The sequence below is a fragment of the Carcharodon carcharias genome, chromosome X (assembly GCF_017639515.1).
Source record: "Carcharodon carcharias isolate sCarCar2 chromosome X, sCarCar2.pri, whole genome shotgun sequence".
Classification (NCBI taxonomy): domain Eukaryota; kingdom Metazoa; phylum Chordata; class Chondrichthyes; order Lamniformes; family Lamnidae; genus Carcharodon; species Carcharodon carcharias.
This window is the reverse complement of record NC_054507.1, coordinates 1,371,556-1,394,231: the sequence shown is the minus strand read 5'-3', so window position 1 is coordinate 1,394,231 and position 22,676 is coordinate 1,371,556. Positions and strand designations below refer to the sequence as shown.

At 40.8% G+C, this 22,676-nt stretch overlaps 1 protein-coding gene across 7 annotated transcripts in view; it reads right to left on the bottom strand.

Annotated features, from left to right (window-relative positions):
• LOC121273296 (R3H domain-containing protein 2) overlaps positions 1-22,676 on the bottom strand; it is a 289,299-nt gene that overhangs the window by 173,495 nt on the left and 93,128 nt on the right. For 5 of the 7 annotated variants that reach the window (XM_041180375.1, XM_041180377.1, XM_041180380.1 and 2 more), the window contains exons 2-6: positions 18,618-18,828; positions 13,469-13,678; positions 7,142-7,183; positions 1,667-1,756; positions 229-361 (exon numbers count right to left, since the gene is read on the bottom strand). In XM_041180375.1, the coding sequence (XP_041036309.1) occupies positions 229-361; positions 1,667-1,756; positions 7,142-7,183; positions 13,469-13,633 (430 nt within the window). In that variant the 5' untranslated portion in view covers positions 13,634-13,678; positions 18,618-18,828. Of the gene's footprint in view, positions 1-228; positions 362-1,666; positions 1,757-7,141; positions 7,184-13,468; positions 13,679-17,957; positions 18,592-18,617; positions 18,829-22,676 lie in introns of those variants that run through there. The other 2 variants (XM_041180376.1, XM_041180378.1) reach the window with 2 other exon arrangements.

The following is a 22,676-nucleotide window of genomic DNA, read 5'->3' as shown; positions in this document are numbered from 1 at the left end:
GACCTGGAATGCACTGCCCGAGTGTGGTGGAGGCTGATTCAATCATGCTGCATGGGCATGACAGACCAAATGGCTGCTTTCTGTGCTGTAACTATCCTATGATTCTATAAAGATTGGTGTTAGACAACGCAATACTATTTAAAAACTCATTTGACTTAAATTAGTCAATGTGTTGTTAAACTTTGTACTAAATCTCCAGTCTTATTAGACAGGAAGCTAGCTTCTGACCTCTTGACAGCATTTTTCTAGGTACTTTTTCCAGTTTCTCTTTCTTTTCCTTGTCTTCTTTCTCAGAGCCATCCTTTGAGGGTCTTTCTTCTTCTTTATCAGAAGGGCAAGTGAACTGGAGTTGGATAACATCCTGTCAAGTACAGTACAGGCAGAGGTCACAGTCAAACTTTACAGAGCAATACAAACTAGGTTATAGGCAGCCAACAGTGAGATACAATAAATCTTTCCACCAACGAGGATGACAAGACAGTTTCCCAGATCACACGCGTGTCTAATACCAGCCCAAGAAATAAAAAAAAACCCACCAGGGAATAAACTTGCAGATCTGTTGAGTGTACCAACACAATTTGGCAGCTAATATCTTCTGGATTATTTGACCAGAACCTGAGAGGTGAACTTTGGTTGGTGTGCAGCACCAATCAGTAGCAGCAGAAAGATCAGTATTGCCTCATAACAATGGCCAGAATCATCTTGCTTCCTGCATCTATTGATACCATCAGGTTTGTTTCATAACTGAGTGTGGCTAGTTTAGTTGCCCTTTGCAGCTCTTGACTGAGAGGGGCCAGAACCATTTGCCCCGGTGCTCTGTGCCAGCAGGTTCTGAGAGATTCATATTGAACAGCGATGACCTCCTTTCTTTTGTCTCTTGTGATTGTTTGATTTCCCCCTCCTCCAATTAATTCAATTGTGCATAATACATGATTTTTGATTCAAGTCTCCCTGATGAATACAGACCCAAATCTCAAGGCAATCGCCATATGTCTGCAGTCCAATGTTTGCAGGCAAGGCAATGCAAGTATCGACCTAAACCATCAGCAAGGTAATTAGTGTAGCACAGTTAATGCAGTGCTTAAAGCCTTTGGCAGAATAGGAAATCAACACTGCATTGATCTGCAAAGTAGTGCCATTAGGTTAAGGCAGTTGTTTCAATAACTATATACATGTGAGGGTTGTACTTTGTCTCCACCTCTTTCATTTGAGCTTAATAAAGAAAATGTTAAGGTGCTGGCATAACCACAGTCAGCATCAGCAAACTTTCAACAAACCAGTAAACAACATGTGAACATTAATGACTGCTAACTAGTTATACTAGCTAATCTGATCCACAATTTCTGCAGGAATTCGGAAGAATATTCACTGCGATGTCCTGAAAGGAGCAGAAAACCTGGCTGAGAAGATCAGTGCTCCGTCAGATTTCTATATTAAAAAAAGGCAACATGCCACAGGCAAAGTTTCTGGTGATGAAAAGCTAGCAAATCAATGCGTGTAGAGCGTGGTTTCCCTACAAAGAATCCATGATTGGATTAACTCCTGCAGCATGTGGGAGATGCTGAATGAAGAAATACCACTTTACACATTTTTAGTCTATTCATGGAATGGTTTCCTACTTTGTATATTCAGCCTCTTGCCAACTTCATTTCTCCTTTAGTTTTACCTGGATTTCCTGAGGCCCATCACATGTGAACGGGTGGGAAGATTCTTCACACACAGCAAGACTTCGCACCAGTTTTAACTTGGAATTGGACTGAAAGGAATAAGAAAAGAATCCTTTCAAAGGTACTGCAAGAACACAGGCAAATTTAAGACATGCCTTTATTTTGACAACCCTGGTTGATTCTTTTCTCCCATTCATATGGGAATTCTTTTATTCTTTCATGAGGTCTGGACATCACTGGCAAGACCAGCATTTATTGCTCACTCCTAATTGCCCTCGAGAAGGTGGTGGTGAGTTGCCTTCTTGAACCGCTGCAATCCACGTGATATAGATACACCCACGATGCTGTTAGGTAGAGAGTTCCTTCTTCATCACTGGGTCAAAATCCTGGAAGGGGTAGGGTTTGGAAGGGAGCTTGCAGGTGATGGTATATCCCATGTACCTGCTACCCTTGTTCTTCTAGGCAGTAATGATGCTAAAGGGAGTTTTAATACTCTGAAAAGCTCGCTGTAATTGGCTCACCACAAAGTGCATCTGGGATCTTGGTTCTCAGTATGGTTAGAAAGAAATCTAACAGGTCACTCAAAAATGTCACTGGAATGACATTGAAGATGGCTCCCAGGCAATCAGCTCCCACGGGAGTTCCTCATTGTGCACCTATGTCCTTGGCCATTTTGGCCCTTTCTTCTCCAATCTCCTCTCTTATAATGTTTAAGTTACCCTGGCTCTAACAACGGGTCTATTTTAGCACTAACTGCGAGTTTAAACTGCCACTGCCCATACATTGACCATGTCGGTGCTCTCCGCCTTTCTCAGTGAGCTCTGGATCTTTCCTCAAATTTGGCTTCACACTCCTGGACTTCTCTGAGCATCAAGACTACATTTCTGCATTGGACTACACCACAAGACTTAGCTGATGTGTTTATATTTTTAAAGTAATGTTGATAAGATTCCAGCCCTTCCCCCACTGTTGTTGTTTCCTGCTAAGCCTGAGAGTGGCCTACTGGTTCCTAAACTTCAGCTAGTGTGTTCCTGATCTGAAATTCACTCCTCTGGGCCCAAGCACATTTCCTTGCCACTTTTGGACCTTGAGTGTTCTCCAACTTCACCACCATCTTTCTGACCTGCAAGTGATTCTGCAGACCTCCTGGATCTTCATTTCCATGGAAATTCCCCCATCAGTGCATCTTCCAATACTCTACCCTTCAAATAGCTTCTGGACTTCACTCACGCCTCACACTTGCCCTTGAACTTGGACAACACTTCGGTGATGCTCCATGCTGACTCCACCCCACCTACATCAACTTTATTCCACAACAGGACCCCAGAATTTAAATCTGGACTCCCTCTTATTGCCTCTTCTGCTCCCCATTTACTAACAGGGCATATGCATCCTAATAATTGCCATTCAACCAGGCCTATGAAACTTGAGTTTTCTACATCCAGTTGTGCACACATTTTGGCTACCACTCCATATCTATGCTCATCACTTCCATTTCTATACTTTTCTCCCTTTTTTTTTCCAAAAACCCTTTCTCTTTACCCTCTCCTAGACCCCTCTCTTTGATCTTCACTTTCCTCCTTTCACTTCTTCACCCTCAACATACTCTACCATCCCAAATCCCTACCCCAATCCTTCAGTACTCCTCCACTTTCCAACTCTCTTGCTACCATCCCAGGCTTGACCCCATCGCCTCTGAGATAAGCCTACAGCTTCCCTCTGTGCCTTACTTGGTATCCTTCTATACCCTTATCAAGGCACTCTCAATACAAACAGAAACCCCAACTGCCCCATCCCACTCTCTCGTCGACCTTCCTGAACAGTGTGCCTGCTGGGAACCAACCTTGCCAATCTACTTCCTGTCCAACCCACCCTGCCACTGCTGACACTGTGAACTCTGCCAGTAGATCAGCTCTCACCTCGCCTCTCCGCATCTCCCTCCAGAATTCCCATTCACTGTGAACAACACCCTTGCCATCCATGAACTGATTGTGGATGATTACATCAACATCATAGACTTAACAGAAAACTGGCTGAGGGGAAATGACACCTTCCCCCTAAATGAGGGCTCCCTGTCTGGTTATATCTTCCACTATTTGCACCATCAAAACCAACATGGTGGTAGTGCGGCACTTATCACCAGGTCACACCGTGGCCTGTCCCATACTCCACTGGGACTTTCTCCTCCTTTGAACATCTCACCTTATTGTGTCCTTCTCACCTTTCATTCAAATTCCTCATTCTTCTACTGCTTTCCCAGGTGCAATTAAAATTTTCTCACCAAGATATCTTCATTGCTTTCCTCCCTCAATCTCTGCAGAACAACTTCTCATCCACGGTGATTAATCTCCATCTCACTCAGCATGTTCTCTCTCCTCTGAATTCACTGCCCTCTTACCCTCCCTAAATCTCTCACCCCATTTGGTGAGTGAGGAAATTTTAAGTGCTGATCTCTTTCTAAAATCTAGTCATGTTTTGCATATATCACTTAACTTTAATTTAGACAAAAACTTGTAGTTTCTTTCAGTCTTAGTCAGTGGCAAACAAGCTAGCTGCTAGTGGTAGCTGCACAATTAGTTTGTGAGATGGCTAGTTAGAACTGGTTCCCTAGTCAGCAGGAATTCCAGCTAGTATAAACACAGGTAGTTTTACTTACACACAAAAAAGTAGCACAGAGGCCAGCACGATGGACTATAGTCATGACAGAGGACTTACTTAACTCTGTGAATTTGGTGAGGAAATGCAACGCAGTGAAGGAAGAGGTGCTGCTCTGGTCTTTTACAGAACAAGGTGTGGTCTGAATAAGGGAGTGGGAGAGACAGTGAGACCTGAGGGATGAGGCCCAGAGCCAGCCAGGTGAATGGTTGAGTTTTAACGTTTTTTTCTCTCTAAATTAGGGCAGCTGTTTAAACTAGGACCAGGAAAATAAAGGACTCGAACGCAAGTTCTGTCGAAGGGTCATGAGGACTCGAAACGTCAACTCTTTTCTTCTCCGCCGATGCTGCCAGACCTGCAGAGTTTTTCCAGGTAATTCTGTTTTTGTCCAGGAAAATAAAGTACTGTCCTACTCAATTTATAACATAACTAATTAATCTACTTGATTTAAAAAAATAAATGTTGAATAAAGGCTTTAATTAAGTAAGTAAAACAAGGCTAGTCTAAGATATGGCAGAGAGGGTTGTATATCTAGACTGCAGAACGTGGAAATTTGCGGACGGCGAGACCCTCCTGAACAAACACATCTGTGGGTGATATCTCCATCTCGAATCTCCCCGGCTCAGAGTCATTGAGCTGGAGTGTGAGTTGGAGCTGGAGTGGGAGTTGGCAAGACTCTGGCCATAAGGGTGGGGAGGAGTTTCTGGACAGATGTATCCAGAATACAGTCACAGCCCAGGGGAAAACACAGGTTCAGGACAGGAGGTACAAAAGCAAGACACTGTAGATGCTAGAAATCAGAAATAAAAACAGAAAATGCTGGAAATATTCAGCAGATCAGACTGCACCTGTGAAGAGAGAAACAGAGTTATGTTTCAGGTTAATGACCTTTCATCTGATGGGTCATCATCAACCTAAAATGTTAACTCTGTTTCTCTCCACAAGTGCTACCTGAATATTTCTAGTATATTCTGTTTTATTTCACGAAAGGGAGGGTGTGACTGATAAGGAGGTGAGTAATGGGGATTTAGGAGAGTTTAAGAAGGAGGTCCCGCAAACACTGGTTTGGTCCAACAGGTACAATGTGCTTGCTACTTGTGAGGACAACGAGAAAGACTGAAGGGAGGGCAGTCAAAATGCAGTCCAAGGAACCGTGGCTCAGAAGCTTGTGCAGCAAGGGCAAGAGCAGATTGGAAATGTGGCAGTAATGGGGGATACTCTATACTCTGTAATTCAAAGGACAGATAGTGTCCTCTGCAGACAAGAACAAGAATTCTGAAGGGTGTATTGCCTACCTGGTGCCTGGGTAAAAGATATCTTGGGGCAGCTGGATAGGAAATTGGAAAGGGAGGGGGTAAATTCAGTTGTCGTGGAGCAAACAACATAAGTAGCAACAGGGAGAAGGTCCCGCTGAAAGAGTATCAGGAGTTTGGCTCTAAATTAAAAAGCAGGACCTCAAGGGTAATAATCCCTGAATTACTGCCCGAATCACATACAAATTGGCATAGGAGCAGAAAGATCAGCAGAATTAACATGTGGCTAAAGAGCTGGTGTGGGAAAGAGGGATTCCTTTCCATGGGACACTGGCACCAGTTCTGGGACAGGAAGGAGCTATACCAATGGGATGGGTTCCATCTGAACAGGGATGGGACCCGTGTCCTAGCGGAAAGGGTAAACAGGGAGGTGGCAAAGGCTTTAAAGTAGGAAAGGGGGGGCAGAGAGGGATCTACAAGAAACATAAGCAGCTTAAATGTAAACAATACAGGCAGGAGAACATAGGAAAGAATAAATTAAGGGAATAAATACAGTTATAGAATGGGAATCTAAAGAGATGGCTAAACATAAAGTTTGAGGAAATCCTTTTGAAATGAGTTAAAATATCTGTCCAGCAATGCAGTGTCCGTAATAAAACAGGGAAACTGGAGGCAATCATGCATTGGGAGGGACCAGATATCGTAAAGATTACTGAGATGTGGCTGTAGAAAAATCAGGACTGGGAATTAAACATTGCAGAGTATAATATATTTAAAAAAGATACCGGGGGGAAAGGGGGAGGTGGAATAGCTGTACTTATTAGGAATGATATAACGGCAGGGGAAAAAAGGGACACAGCTATCAGCAAGTCAAAAACAGAATCCATATAGATAGAAATAAAAGATAATAAATTATCAATCACTATGATCTTGTCATCTACAGAAATATGGAGGCAAATTAGAGAACTGAGTAAAAAACATACAATAATAATAATGGGGAATTTCAACTACCCTGATGTTAATTGGACAGAAGACGTAGGTCAAGGGGAGAAGGGAATGGAGTTCCTACAATGTGTACGGATCTCCTTTCCAACCCAATATGTTAAAAGCCCAACAAGGGAAGATTCACTGTTAGATCTGGTAATGGGGGATGAACTAGAGCAGATAAGAGAAGTAAAAGTATGGGAACATCTAGGCAATGGTGACCTTAACATAATACACTTTAAGACGAGGATAGAGAAGGACATTAAGATAAAAGCCAGGTTAATAGATGAGGAAAAGTGGGCGGAGGCCTGAGTGGAGCATAAACACCACCATGGACTAGTTGGGCCAAATGGCCTGTTTCTGTGCTGTGTGTCAAATCCTATGTAGCATCTGATACTGAAGAGCCCTGCCTGTGTAATCTTCTGCAAAATGATGATTCCCCCACAAAAGGAGACCATCAATATACAATCATTTCCAGGGAATTGTAATTCAGCATTTTAAGGCCACCCATAAAGTTCAATGTTCAACTCAATGAAGCCAAGATTAAAACAATTTTTCCATTTATTATGAGCACATTCTGACCTTGGATCGCTTCCTCGAGTGCCCATGGTTTTGTGTTCTTCGCTGCAATGAAACAAGAGACCACGTTAGTGAGTTAGGAAAATCTTTTGTTAGTTTCATTGGCAGTATAAACTCAATTTCATAAGTGGAAATCGTGTTCTTGCCCCCTTCCCCAGCATGGACCAACCTCCGAGCCTCATCTCCTTCATATCTTCTGATACCCAATTCTATGTAAACAGAAGTGTTTTTGCATCTTTGCGAGGCCCTTTGGGGATGAGCAACCATAATACGATAGAATTCATCAAGATGGAGAGTGACGTAGTTGATTCTGAGACGTGGGTCATGAATCTTAATGAAGGAAACTGCGATGGTATGAGGCGCGAGTTGGCTATCGTGGATTGGGAAACATTAGTTAAAGGGATGACAATGGATAGGCAATGACAAACATTCAAAGAGCGCATGGGTGAACTGCAACAATTGTTTATTCGTGTCTGGCGCAAAAGTAAAACAGGAAAGGTGGCCAAACCATGGCTTACAAGGGAAGTTAGAGATAGTATTAAATCCAAGGAAGAGGATACAAATTGGCCAGAATAAACAACAGACTTGAGGATTGGGAGCAGTTTAGAATTCAGCAAAGGAGGACCAAGGGATTGATTAAGAAGAGGAAAAGAGAGTACGAGAGTAAGCTTGCAGGGAACATAAAAACTGACTGTAAAAGTTTCTATAGGTATGTGAAGAGAAAAAGATCGGTGAAGACAAATGTAGGTACCTTGCAGTCAGAAACAGGGGAATTTATAATGGGGAACAAAGAAATGGCTGACCAACTAAATACATACTTTGGTTCTGCCTTCACAAAGGAGGACACTAATAACATACCAGAAATGTTGGGGAACACAGGGTTTATTGAGAGGGAGGAACTGAAAATCAGTATTAGTAGGGAAATGGTTTTGGGGAAATTGATGGGATTGAAGGCTGATAAATCCCTAGGGCCTGATAATCTACATCCCAGAGTACTAAAGGAAGTGGCCCGAGAAATAGTGGATGCATTGGTGGTCATCTTCTGAGATTCTATAGACTCTGGAACAGTTCCTACAGATTGGAGAGTAGCTAATATAACCCCACTATTTAAAAAGGGAGGCAGAGAGAAAACAGGGAATTATAGACCACTCAGCCGGAAGTCAGTAGTGGGGAAAATTCCAGAGACCATTATAAAAGATTTAATAGCTGAGCACGTGGAAAACAGTGGCAGAATCGGACAGAGTCAGCATGGATTTATGAAAGGGGAAATCATGCTTGGCAAATCTACTGGAATTTTTCCTGGATGTAACTAATAGAGTTGATGAGGGGGAGCCAGTGGATGTGGTTTATTTGGACTTTCAGAAGGCTTTCAACAAAGTCCCACATAAGAGATTGGCGTGTAAAATTAAAGTGCATGGGATTGTGGGTATTGTACTGAGATGGATAGAAAACTGGTTGGCAGACAGGAAACAAAGAGTAGGAATAAACGGGTCTTTTTCCGAATGGCAGGCAGTGACTAGTGGGGTACCACAGGGATCGGTGCTGGGACCCCAGCTATTCACAATATATATTAATGATTTAGATGAGGGAATTAAATGTAATATTTCCAAATTTGCAGGTGACACAAAGCTGGGCGGGAGGGTGAGCTGTGAGGAGGATGCAGAGATGCTTCAGTGTGATTTGGACAAGCTGAGTGAGTGGGCAAATGCATGGCAGATGCAGTATAATGTGGATAAATGTGAGGTTATCCACTTTGGTAGCAAAAACAGGAAGGCAGATTATTATCTGAATGGCTATAAATTGAGAGAGGGGAATGTGCAATGAGACCTGGGTGTCCTCATACACCAGTCGCTGAAGGTAAGCATGCAGGTGCAGCAGTCGGTAAAGAAGGCAAATGGTATGTTGGCCTTCATAGGCAGAGGATTCGAGTACAGGAACAGGGATGCCTTGCTGCAATTGTACAGGGCCATGGTGAGACCACACCTGGAATATTATGTGCAGTTTTGGTCTCCTTATCTGAGGAAGGATGTACTTACTCTAGAGGGAGTGCAGTGAATGCGCCAGACTGATTCCTGGGATGGCGGGACTGACATATGAGAAGAGATTGAGTCGATTAGGATTATATTCGCTGGAGTTCAGAAGAAAGAGGTGGGAATCTCATAGAAACCTATAAAATTCTAACAGGACTAGACAGGGTAGATGCAGGAAGGATGTTCCCGATGGTGGGGGAGTCCAGAACCAGGGGTCACAGTCTGAGGATATGGGGTAGACCATTTAGGACTGAGATGAGGAGAAATTTCTTCACCCAGACAGTGGTGTGCTTGTGTAATTCGCTACCACAGAAAGTAGTTGAGACCAAAACATTGTATGTTTTCAAGAAGGAGTTAGATATAGTTCTTGGGGTGAAAGGGATCAAAGGATATGGAGAGAAAGTGGGAGCAGGCTATTGAGTTGGATGATCAGCTATGATCATAATGAATGGTGGAGCAGGCTCGAAGGGCCGAATGGCCTACTCCTGCTCCTAGTTTCTATGAACTCTACTCATATTAGTTGCGACATAACCTGTAAGTTATAAAGGACATATATATTTGCTAGTATTTCTCATTTGCCCTGGTTCTCAAGTTCTATGTTTTATATACAGTGATTGCAAGCATTTTGTGCAGCCCTGCAGAAACATTATGAAGTCTACTAAAGCATCACTGTCACAAATTACAATATCGCCTCAGAGTAATTTTACAAAAAATCCCTTCCAAAACTAAATTTACCAAGATGTTTTAAAGTGTAAAAATAGCAAGTTTTGAATGAGCCGCCCAAATAAATATCTGTGGGCCAGAGTCACCAAGTCAGGCATACACTTTCAAACAGCTAGCAGACTGCCTTTGGCAGGGGCCTGCTCATCCTCTCCACAGTGAAATGTAATGCAGAGCAAGAGCAACATTTAATGAAGGAAATAGGAAGACGTCAAAGACTAAATCTGTCTCGTATATCAAAACACACCCAATAATATGCGAGGAGATAACTCACCAAATTCAGGATTTGTTTATTATTGTCTTAGAACAGACACTGGGGTAGAGTTCCCGCTTTGAGAAATTGTGCTAGTTTCCTCAAATGCTGGGTTAAGTCTCTGCTGTTACTTGCATCATCACAAACATAAAATCTATCATAAACTAGCCCAATTAAACAATGTTACCTCACCTCCTGACTCCCCAAAGTCTGTCCACCATCTACAAGGCACGAGTCAGGAGTGTGATGGAATAATCTCCACTTGCCTGGATGAGTGCAGCCTCAACAACACTCAAGAAGCTCAACACCGTCCAGGGCAAAGCAGCCCGCTTGATTGGCACCCCTTCCACAAATATTCACTCCCTCCACCACCAACGCACAGTAGCAGCAGTGTGTACCATCTACAAGATACACTGCAGGAACTCACCAAGCCTCCTTAGGTAGCACCTTCCAAACCCACGACCACTACCATAATCGCTGTTCCTTCACTGTCACTGGGTCAAAATCCTGGAACTCCCTCCCTAACAGCACTGTGGGTGTACCTACACCACATGGACTGCAGCAGTTCGAGAAGGCAGCTCACCACCACCTTCTCAAGGGCAATTAGGGATGGGCAATAAATGCTGGCCTAGCCAGTAAGCCTGCATCCTGCAAATGAAAAATTTATTTTTCCCCTTGCATTAAAAAATATTAAAGGGTAACCGGGCTCAATTAATGTAGCTGGAAGTGGGTTTATTGCAAAAAAAAAATAAGCACTTAAACCAAGTGCTTAGTCCACCATCTGTGAGTAACCTGATTTTTTAAGTAACTGAAAATTATTTATATAAAATAGACAACTATTAAATAGCTTAATTGGTAAATAATGAATATAAAATTTAAAAGGTTACTAATAATGTGCTCGCACCTGAAACAAACAGCTGAATTTTAAGAGCTTTCTTGAAAGGCCACAAAGGGTGCAATTAGCTGAAACTGATCTTATGAAGGCCAATTAGCTGAAACTGATCAGTGATCAATTCAATCTGGGGGTTAGGCCAGTTGTGTGGGTGCAAATCATCAGGGAAATTTAATTTGCACTGGATGTAATTTACATTTGAAATTAGCAAAAGCAGCAAAAGGTGACATGAGGAGAAATGTTTTCACACAGCGGGTGGTTATGGTCTAGAATACACAGCCCGAGAATGTGGTGGAAGCAGGATCAATTGAGGCTTTCGAAAGGGAATCGATCACAACCTGAAAAGGAAATATTTGCAGGGCTACAGGAAAAAAAAAAGCAGGGGAGTTGCACTAGGTGAATGCTCCTTCAGAGTGTCAGCAGAGACACAATGGGCTAATGGGCTAAATGGCCTGTTTGGAAAAAGAGACAGTTTAAGTTATATTTGTATTTGTGGGTGCCAGGAATGAGTTTTAGCTTTAAAGTTTAAGTTTGATTTGTATTTCTGTATCTGTCTGTTAAGAAAAGTCAAATGGAGTTTTAGTTTCACTTTAAAAAGGTACTTGCATTTCTAATGAAGAGCTTTATCACTCCTATAAAGTTAAGGTAAACATACAAGGGTAGAAGGATTGGATTGCTGCCTAGCAACATGGTGGCAATCAAGCAGATCCCTCCCACAGGGACACACACACAAGAGAAACAGCAGTTTGTTTTGGAAGCTGGAGTTCAGTTGGTTTGAAGTCAGCTGTGAAGCAGAAGCAGCCTAGAAGGGACAGATGGCAGTCCCAAGCTAAGGAAAACCCCAAAAATCCAAGGGGAAAGTCCCAAGAAGACCTAGTCAAAGGAAGAACAGGAAACTGGGAAAAGTTCCTGTTAAATGAAGTTAAGAGTGAGGGGCAGAGAGGCTCCAAGTTTCAGGCTTAAAGAGACAAAAACTGCAGAAAGCAGATTTAAAGCGAGAACAGCTTGCAAGAGGCAAGAAGATCCAAAGAGCCAATTAAAGGTCTGTAACTCTTTGCTATGGGCATGTGAAGTAGTGGTCTACTGTTGACGACTGAGTCAGGGTGTGTGGAAGACAGCTCAAATGCATATGGTGACTGAGGGAAGAGGAACATCAGGAGAGTTTGAAACCCTGGAGGTGAATCCTTGTGGAAGGTATCTGAGAGAAAGCGTCGGTTTGGGAACAGATTCCACAGTGAGGTCTTGGAGAGTGGAAATTAGAAACCCTCGTGTGAAGGACAGAGTTCAGTGAGACTGGTTGGTTCATGGTGTGACAAGCATCTGGGGGGAAGTTGAGGAGAGAGCCATAGCATCTGGTTGAGGTGACATCAATTGGTTTCAGAGTGTGGTGTGTCTGACCACAGGGTGCCATAGATTTACATGGACTGTGTACATTATAGTATAAGATAGCTTTTGTAATTTGTTATGCTTACAAATCTGAATATATGTGTACAGGTATAGTTGTGGGTGAAGGAGTACTGTAATATAGTTCATCTTTTGTTGTCGAATAAATGTTTTATTCTTTTGTTAAAAGTTCATCAGCTGACTCCTGTGCTTCTGTTCAGTAGCTACTCTCCACGTATCTAAACAAACAAATAAAAGTTCGGATCTATCAAGCTGGGTTCCATTCTGGGATCAGGCTTGTCCAGGGGTAACCTCAGCTGGAATCACAACAGGCCTCCTTCTGTGCTGTAACCATTCTATGATCTTTTGTGCTGGTTTGGAAACAAGTATAACATAGCAGAAATTCTACCCCACTGTATTTACCCCTCAATCATCAAACCCAGCTTCAAATGGATATGGTGGTAAAGTAGAAAAACATTCAAAGGATTGAAGGCTGAATAATTCACCCTTAAGTTTTGTACTCAGTCTCAGCAACAAGCACTCAAGGAGTTATATTTACCACAGGCTAGGTGCAGAGTAATCTCACTCCACTCTACCTCCACAATATGACTACAATAAGGTAAAATTTTCTTCATTTGTCACACCAGCCATCCTTGATGCTCCTCTGATTATGAATAACAATTTTACACTGGTCCTTTGTACTCTGGGCCCATTGCCATATGTGTCTGTAAGATTATCCAAAACTCATTTCATGAAGCAATCTTACAGCCAGCCAGCAGACACAGAGGACTTTCCCATCACTACAAGCCCTGGTCCTAGAGGTGAGATGCAAGTGTTAACTCACTGCATCATCAGGAGATAATATATGAGAATACTGTTAAGCACTCCATATATTTCACCAACTCCACCTTGACATCCAGTGTCACAAGTGTTCACAAGGGCCATTAAATATAGAATCTGAAAGCAACAAAATGCATTTGCATCAAAACAGCTTAAGGGAGTAAGACGGCCACAAATATCATGACTATTTCTTTTAGCCACAAACTTCTCACCTGAAATTCCAGCTGTGCATTTGGGTCTTCACCATCTTTATCTACCTCCTCTTTACTGGATGTTCTGAATGCAGATTTATTTTTAATTAAAGATTCTTCCACCAATTTCTTCTCAGATTCCTTCATGATTTCCAAAGTTTCTTGAGTGTTATTACTATTGGACATCTTCAGAATGTGAAAATAACTAAAGGTGTGCTAGACAGCAGAAACCTGGAACAAATACCAATATACATTCATTGGAATGATGCAAATAACAAAATTAAGGTAATACTTTGACTCTTGACATGCGTGGCATTTAAAAAAGAATTCACATTTCCTCTTACAATATGTTAAAGATCTTAGCAACAGCCATCACTTATTAATAACTTGTCATAGATTTCCTCTTGGACATTTCTGCATCAACATTTTTTAAAAATAAATTGAGCTATACAATGCATCTTGGCAAAGTGGTACCACTCTTATTTCTAAGTCAGAAGTCAAAGGTTTAAGCCTCATTTCAAAGGTATTAATAAAAAAAATTAAGCCAACAATTCAGTGCAGTTCAGCATGCCAAAAGTGTCATCTTTTAGATGAATTATTAAACTGAGCCCCATGGGTCCTCCTCTGGTAGGCATAAAAGATCCTCGGGCACTATTTGAATAGCAATAAGGGAGTTATCCCTGGTGTCCTAACCAACATTCAATCACTCAACCAACAAAAAAAATTATCTGGTCTTTATCACTTTACTGCTCATGGGGGCATGCTGTACAAAAATTCACTGCCACATATCCTACAACAGAGACTACACTTCAAATGTACATTGGCTGCAGAGCATTTTGGGACATCCCGAGATAATGAAATGCACTATATAAACATAATTTATTTCTTCTTTTACAATTTCACTGGTCAGAGTACATCACAGATCACATGCTATGTTACAACTCATGCACAGATACAGGGATTTCCACAGCCCAGTATATCTGGGTGCCACCCTCATTAACAGCACTCAGGTCATTCCTTGCTTGGAAACTACTGCCCACACACCTGTTGGTTTTCCAACTCCAGGCACAATGCACATTTTATTGACTCCATTCAGCAATGTCTCCAGATGCTTTACCCAGCTTCTTGTGGCAATATGTCAGGTTATGTCACATCTTGACATCAGCAGTAATTGTGAAGGAACTGTGCCAGCCAGCAGGAGTGGATAGTGTGACATTTTCCCTCTCTAGCCCAGGACTGTTGAGGTCAGTGTTCATAAATGACTTCCAAAAGAGAACTTCTTGCAATTTTTAAAATAATTTTACTTAAACCATTATATTAGTATTCAATACTAAGGTTGAGAGTGAAACACTCAAGTCCAAAACAAAATCTTAAACTTAAAGCTAATAACAAAGGTCTGAGGGGAGAGCTGGCTAAGGTCAATTGGGTAAATAGACTGAGAGGTATAGCGATAAATAAAAGTTTCCAAATCATTCAATAAAAACTCAATGAGAAAGATCCATCCCTAGGGAAGTTAAGGAAAGCATTAGAATAAATGGCAAGGCTTATAATGTTGAGAAGAATAGGTAGCCTGAGGATTGGGAAATTTTTAAAAACCAGCAAAAGGCAACCAAAACGTTGATTAAAAAGGGAAAAAATAGAGTGAGAGTAAACTAGCTACAAATATAAAAGCAGATTGTAAGAGCTTTAACAGGGATATAAAAAGGAGAATAGTCTCAGGACAAGGAGTCAATTAATTAGGACCGAGGTGAGGAGAAACCTCTTCACTCGGTGGGTCGTGAATGTTTGGAATCCTCTACCCCAGCAGGCTGTGGATGCTCCAACCTTGCATATATTTAAGGCTGAGAGGCAGGTTTTTGATTTCTCAGAGAATCAAGAGACACAGGGAGCAGGCAGGAAAATGGAATTGAAACAGAAGATTCACCATGATTTTACTGAAGTTTTGGAGTAAACTAGCGAAGAACTGGCACAATGGACAGAACGGGCTCCATTTGTACTGGAAACTTCCAATGATGCACAAGTTTAGGACCCAGTGCTGTGGTGTTCTTTCATTTCCCAGATTTGTAATATCGTTCTTTCATATGAAGGAGTTTATTGTTACATCCCATCCCCTGCCCCTTCAAGTTAATCCCACCCTATCCTTAGTCTTCCTCAATTAGAATATACTATTCATACATATAATTTTTTGGCTTCTGATTTATATGCTATTTGCCATTCAAAATAAATTCTCCAACTACTTAAGTATGCAGGTACGGACTCCAAGTGATCTGTGACACGGATCTCTCACACTCTAGACTGCTGACATGACAGATTGATGAGTCAGTTTGTGTTTTTTAAACACTTACTTGTTTTTTTTATCTTCCCCTTTTTCACTACTGACCATTTCAAAGTGGAATAAAAAGCATAAAAATACTAAGTACCGATGTCACCTGTGGCTCAGTTAGTAGCATTGTCGCCTCTGAGCCAGAAGGTTGTGGTTTCAAGTCCTACTCCAGAGACTTGAGCACAAAAATCAAGGTTGACACTCCAGTGCAGTACTGAGGCAGTGCTGCACTGTTGGAGATGCCAAATTTTGGATAGGCCCCATCTTCCCTCTTAGGTGGGCATAAAAGATCCCAGGGCACTATTTCAAAGAAGAGCAAGGGAGTTTTCTCAAATGTCCTAGCTAATATTTATCCCTCAATCAATGTTGAAAAAAAGAGATTATCTAGTCATTATTACACTGTTATGGGAGCTGTGTGCAGATTGGCTGCCACGTTTTCAACATTACAACAGTGACTATACTTCAAAAAGTACTTCATTGGCTGTAAAGTGTTTTGGGATGTCCTGAGGTCATGAAACGCACTATATAAAATGGAAATCTTTCTTCATGATATTAGAAAAGATCTAAATTGGAGGGATTACTGAGCAAAGCTGTTTGAGTGAATGAAAACCAGTGTAGTGTAATTAATCCAGGATGTTTCATTCATTTTGTCATTTCACCTGTGTATTTTAATCAGCTTCCTTTGCAATCAGATTCAAACCCATCGTTGCTAGTCTCCCTGGCAACGTCATGAACATTCTCTAGCTTTATTTTCCTGAATATTCCTACCGTCAAGATGCCAAGTAATTCAAAAATTTTAATTATTAATGAAATGACAAAATGATTAATGAAAAATGTTATTAAATTCCATATATTAGGAATGGAAAGAAAACCTGAGGTATATATAAATAATTTTTAAAGTTCCAAAACTCAGCAACAGGGGCAAACTAAACTGAAGTCATTTCTTGGATAAAAAAAAAGAATCTTCCATAAATTTGAATTAGCCAACATAAATAACACAACAAAGCGAGAATTTCCTGCTTAAAAACAAAAACCCTGAATTTTCAGATAGTTGGATTTAAGCTGCTGTGAATTAAGAGCAGCAGACTGTACTTAAACCACCTTGTCCACAAAGTGCCTGGGCAGTGACCTTTAAGGAGCAGACCAAATTAGCAGCAAAACACCACCTCCATGCTCCAAACCTACCAGAGAAAACCACTGCCAGTAATCTGCTTGTATAAATACATATAATCACACTTTGGGTGTAACATTTTGTACAGAGACAAATGTCTCAAGTGGCTTGAATTCTACGTCTGCAACAAAATAAAATCAAACAGGGAGGAAAGATACCAAAGAAAAGGAGGAACAAATCTACAAATCAGAAATCAGCATCAAGGTGCTTCTTGTATAATTAGCAAGGAAGAGGAGGGAAAGCAACAACAAATTCTTTGAAAATCCATTTGACAGCTAACTTGCTTCTTTAGTAACCAAGGGAACAGTACCGGGAAAAAGTGTATCTAAAACAAACACATTCAGAAAATAGACAATTCACAATAAAATTGCTAAAATTAAATGCTTAGTTATCTCGTTTGAGTTTGAAATCTCTCTACTCTCCCGAAGCGTAACATCCTTTCAGGTGAATGCACTTGTTTACATCACAGCCATAATAACTTGAACAGACTAAAACTACCAGAACTCACTGATGTTACTCTGTGGACAAAACACCCAGTAAGCAGCTTAAAGCCACACACCTTCAGAATCTAATGAATGTTACCACATCTTGGAGCAGGGAAGGTGGAACAGAACACAACAGCATTTAAAAAAAACTGACTTGACATCAACACTGGTCATTTCGCGCATGTCAGAACTTAGGAGTCATGTGCACCTGCTTCCAACAATATAACCAAACTCACTGTAAACCAATCCACTAAAGATTATAAGATAACTAGAGATGTGGTAGTACCTATGACCCATCTTAGTTCATCCTTCCAGCATAGTCCTAGCATCCCGATTGATTCTTAAATGATTCCAGTGTTTTCTGCTCCACTACTCTGTCTAAGAATCCATGTACTAGTCACTTTGCAAGAAGGAATTCCTGTCATCAGTCCTATATTTACTGTTTACTTTTGAACCAGTGGTCCCTCATCTTACTCTTGCAATATAAAGTCATTTTGCAGATTTACCTCAAACATACTCCATTTGACTTACCATTTTATATTCAACCATAAGTTCACTTCTCAGATGTTTCTCCGGTCTTTTCTCATAACCTCTGGTGCTAGCTATAAACCTTATGGCTCTTTCTGCTCGGTCTCCAAAGCTTGAATGTCTCCCTTGCTCCTCAGTGACTGGAAATGGGCAGAGTACTCAAGCTTGGGTCTGACTAAGAGCACTGCACAGTTTGATCACAAATTTATGACTTGTATTCTACTGCTTTGGTCATGTAATTCATTGATATTCTACTGACTTTGTTGCCGTGCACTGTTTGGACATGGTAAACACTTGGTGTATGAGACTCTTCCCAGGTCTTTTTCAACTTCACCTGTAGCTATTGCCACAACATTCATGGATTAGGTGCGTTGTCCATTTTTCTTCCTCTGTGCCATTTAAATTACTCCAAAATAACTTCAAGTTGAAACAGATGTACCAATCAGATATGAATTTGAAAGTAGATAACGGCCCTTACTCTCATGTGGAGAAATTACTCCCAATTAAAACAAGAATTTAAATGGTGACATTCTGGAACACATAAAAGGAATGTTAGACAAATCTATGGGAGATATTCGAGAGCCTTTACACGTACGGGAGCTGCAAAGTTACACAAAAGACCCAGACAAACCAAGGCAGTTCAGAAAATCTTTAAACTCGTACCAGGAGCTGGGGCCTGTAGCAATTTTGTGCTAAACCCGTATCACATAAAAAGCAAATGCTCCTTTTGTGGTCAAAGAAGTGGTGCCTCAATGGAACTGGACCTGTTCAGTGCCTTCAAATGTGCATCTCATGTTGCTGATAGTTGTGGAGTTCTCTGGATTGAGTACAGTATGTCTATGGTCAAAGCATGCCGCTGTCTCTCCTGAGCTCCCTGTGGATATAAAAGGCAAGCTATCAGACAATATACATTTTCTTTTCATGGGCCTTATCTGTCAAAACTGGTCCATTAACAAATGGTTGCCTTAACAGCTTGTGCTTTCAGCACTAAATTTTCATGGGAGGACAAAGTGATTATAATGCCTTTAACCAAACCTACAGATGAATAAGAGGAACAGCAGCAAGAATTCACTCGATCACAATTCGTCCAAAGTCCTTAAAAATAACACACTACCAACAGTGTCAGCCATGGTTCAGTTGGTAGCACTCTAATCCCCAAGTTAAAAGGATGTGGATGCAAGCCCCACTCCAAGATTTGGGCGCAAAAGTATAGCTGACACTCCCAGTGGCGCCATCTTTCAGATGAGACATCAAACCGAGGCCCAAGCTGCCTAATTGTGTGGATATAAAAGTTCCCCTGGCATTATATTGAAGAAGAGCAGGGGAGTTCTCCCCCAATGTCATGACCAATATTTATCCCTCAATCAACATCACAAAAACAGATTATCTGGTCGTTATCACATTGCTATTTGTGAGAGTTTGCTGTGTGAAAATTGGCTGCTGTCTTTCCACAACAGTAACTACACTTCAAGTAGTACTTCATTAGCTGTAAAGCACTTTGGATGTCACAACTGATGCTATATAAATGCAAGTCTTTTCTTTTTTAACAGAGACATATTTTAGGATTAATTCATGCCATTTCCTAAATGAGCATTAGGTACATTAAGTACAGACAACATGCAAGGTAACATACATCAAAGACAGGAGGGTCAAAACAATCAAACCCTGAAAATCATGATAGGGAAGTCTGAACACTATATTCTACAGGGGTACCTCCTCTGTGCAAAATATGAAGCTGAGCACAAAAGCAGCATCCAGTCTAGGTCCATAATGTTTTGCAGTTGAAGTAACCTAAAGTTTCTAAAACAGAATGTGATCAGTACAAGTGTCTGAAGTGAGGGAATTTGCAAGAAAGGAGTTGATTGCAAATTAAACCCCCTCCCACCACCCCGTGCACCTCCCCAGACATTTTACACCATACCGTTATAGCATGACTAGATTCCTCTCCACTGCAAACAGCTTGGGTTTTCAAAGCCAAAAAAAAGCTTGAAGGAGATTTGCTTTGTGTTTGACATCATTAGTAACCTAAGCTGTGAAATGGTTAGTAGCTTCTATGGATTTAGAAAGATTTAAGTCAGGTTTTGTATGATAAAAATCGTTTCCTTAAATTTGAAGGCAAGGAATAAAGTCAGATTCCATTGCATTGCTTCCAAGGAGAAGCCATTTGTCTGTTGATACTAGCTCAAAGATGGAGTTTGGTCAGTACAGAAAGTTCCTGCGTCTGGTGCATGTCATATTACAGATGGACAGCAGTTGCCTAGCAATTTCATTTTGGTTATGGCCTGGAGCCTAAAATTTACAAGCAATTCAGACTTAATAAACACTAAAAATTTAGAAGTACCTACAATTATAGTCCCCATCACTGACATCATCTATGTTTACTACAAGCCTATAACAGGCCAATAGCACTAACCACTTGCTTTTATCTTAAGATCAATTGTTATACTCCTGATAGCCAATTGGTGAAGGAAGCATCCAAAGCCAGTTTTGACTTGTAATGTTTCACTCTGTGAATAAATCTATTCCATCTCCTGACTCCACTTAACTCGTGTCAGTTAGTGTCTATTTATATGTGCTCAAGTAACTATCCTATCAACGCCCTCCACCTGTATGTACTTAACCTCAATTGATACAATTAACATCAATTACAAAGGTGCCACTTATAACATGTTAAGCATACTGGCTATTTCAGGAAATTCAATAAGTTCTTCACACATTGTTATGATATTTGTATTTAAAACTCTCCTTGGGTCATCCTGTGTCTGTTTTGAGCCCATAATCTCTCTCATTGTTAGCAATTACTTGTTCTGAACTCAAATCCCACCCATGGCTCAGTTACCAGTAACTGCTGGAAAGATTTAAGAAAACTTCTCTCTCTTGAATTTTATCAGTTCCTGATTCTTCAATCAGCAATTTGGGAACATGGAAAAACCTTTGACTGAAATGGCAGACAAAGCATCTGTTGATTCCTTTAGAAGGATGGAACTGGAGTTCAGTTAACTGTTGGTTTCCTTCTCTGTCCTCGTTCTTTCCTGGTGTCTCTCAAAGACAATACATTGTCCAATACTTACGGCAGACTAATCATGCTCGCTATAAACATAGGGACCGTACTTGGATTCCCACAAAGTATACGTAAGCTGTGGCCTTAAAGGAACAGGCCAAGTTAACAACTAAATATCACAGCCATGGTCCAGATCCAGACAGAGAGTCTAGAGATCAGCTGGTTGTAATAATTTATTAAGATGAAAGTCAGTCTTAATAGGCGCATTAAGTACATGCTTCACAAACACATTAATTTTGATGATGAAAAGGAAAGTCCAAATGAAAATCTTGAAATTACTGAGATGGTTAAGGTGCATAATCATTTCAGAAAAGTACGAACAGTACTTTAGTGGTGCTTCATGTGCCTTTTTGATATATACAAGACCATTTTTAATATCATTTCCTTTGCAAGTGGAACAAGGGATAAAAGTATTAATGTGAAAATTACAATTACGGATGATCCTTTTTTTTTTATATCTTTTTACTACCTCACTGAGATAACCTTTACCTACCAGCTTTTTAAAAAGGTCCATTCACTGGATATTGTACCCATTAGCTACTTCTCTATGACGAGTCAGTATACGAGACTTTACATCTGTCTACACAGCCAAAATTACACAAGCATGAATTCATCACGGATTCTAGAGCCACATACAAAAACTTAGCAATGTAAATTACACAAGCTCTCGCCTCTTTCTGGATTGAAGTCGGCCATCTCTAGAAAGTCCAATAGCCTGCACAGCTCAGTTAGCACACATGTAAAAGAGTGGAAGGTGACATTGACATCGATATAAGAGGCAGCGTGCTGGGAAATGACATGTTTATGTGTCAAGATCAAGCACTGCCAATTCAGTTACTGCATGGGTCAGGTGCCATAAGGAAGCTCGTGGTACCCTTCCCAATGTGCTTCAGCCACAGATTTAGAAATGTGAATTTTCTATGGACCACACCAGTAATTTCTTGTAAGTTGAATTGTGGTCAGTTTGGTGTTGTAGACTCAAGCCCACAGTGAACTGGGTTGAAGTAATCTAAACTCCTTTCACAGAGGACTCCATCCCATAGCTTACTACCCAGCCCCCTCAAAAGAAGATGAAGAATATCCCCTCAACTTCTAACCAGTTAAACAATAGGAATCTCAAAACCTGGGTTTGCACAGTGTAGTACTTTTAGTAATTGAGAACTGTAACCCCTTTCTGCCATATTATGATACCATTCTTGCTTCTTAAATTGCTGTTGAACTATCCAACCCAATGCTTAACTAAGAATCAGAATCAGTCATTACAGCATTGAAGGAGGCCATTTAGCCCATCAAGTCCATGCCAGCCTTCTGTAGAGCAATCTAATTAGCCCATTGCCCCCACTCTATCCCCATAGCCCTGTAAGTGTATTTCCACCAAGCATTCATCCAATTTCCTTTTGAAATTACTGATTTCTCTGCTTCCAGTTCATTTGTAAGCAGAGCATTCCAAGTTATTACCAAACACTGTGTAATAAGGTTCTTCCTTATAGCACCCCTGCATCCCTTGCCTAAAACCTTAAATCTGGAACTAAATGAAATTCTATTTAAATGAAGTACAATCAGTTATAGTCCTTCTGAATAAATCAAAAAGATTTATCAAATTAACTCAGTAATTAAAAATGAATCTAAATAATACATCCTGAAAGCATATTGTGAATAAA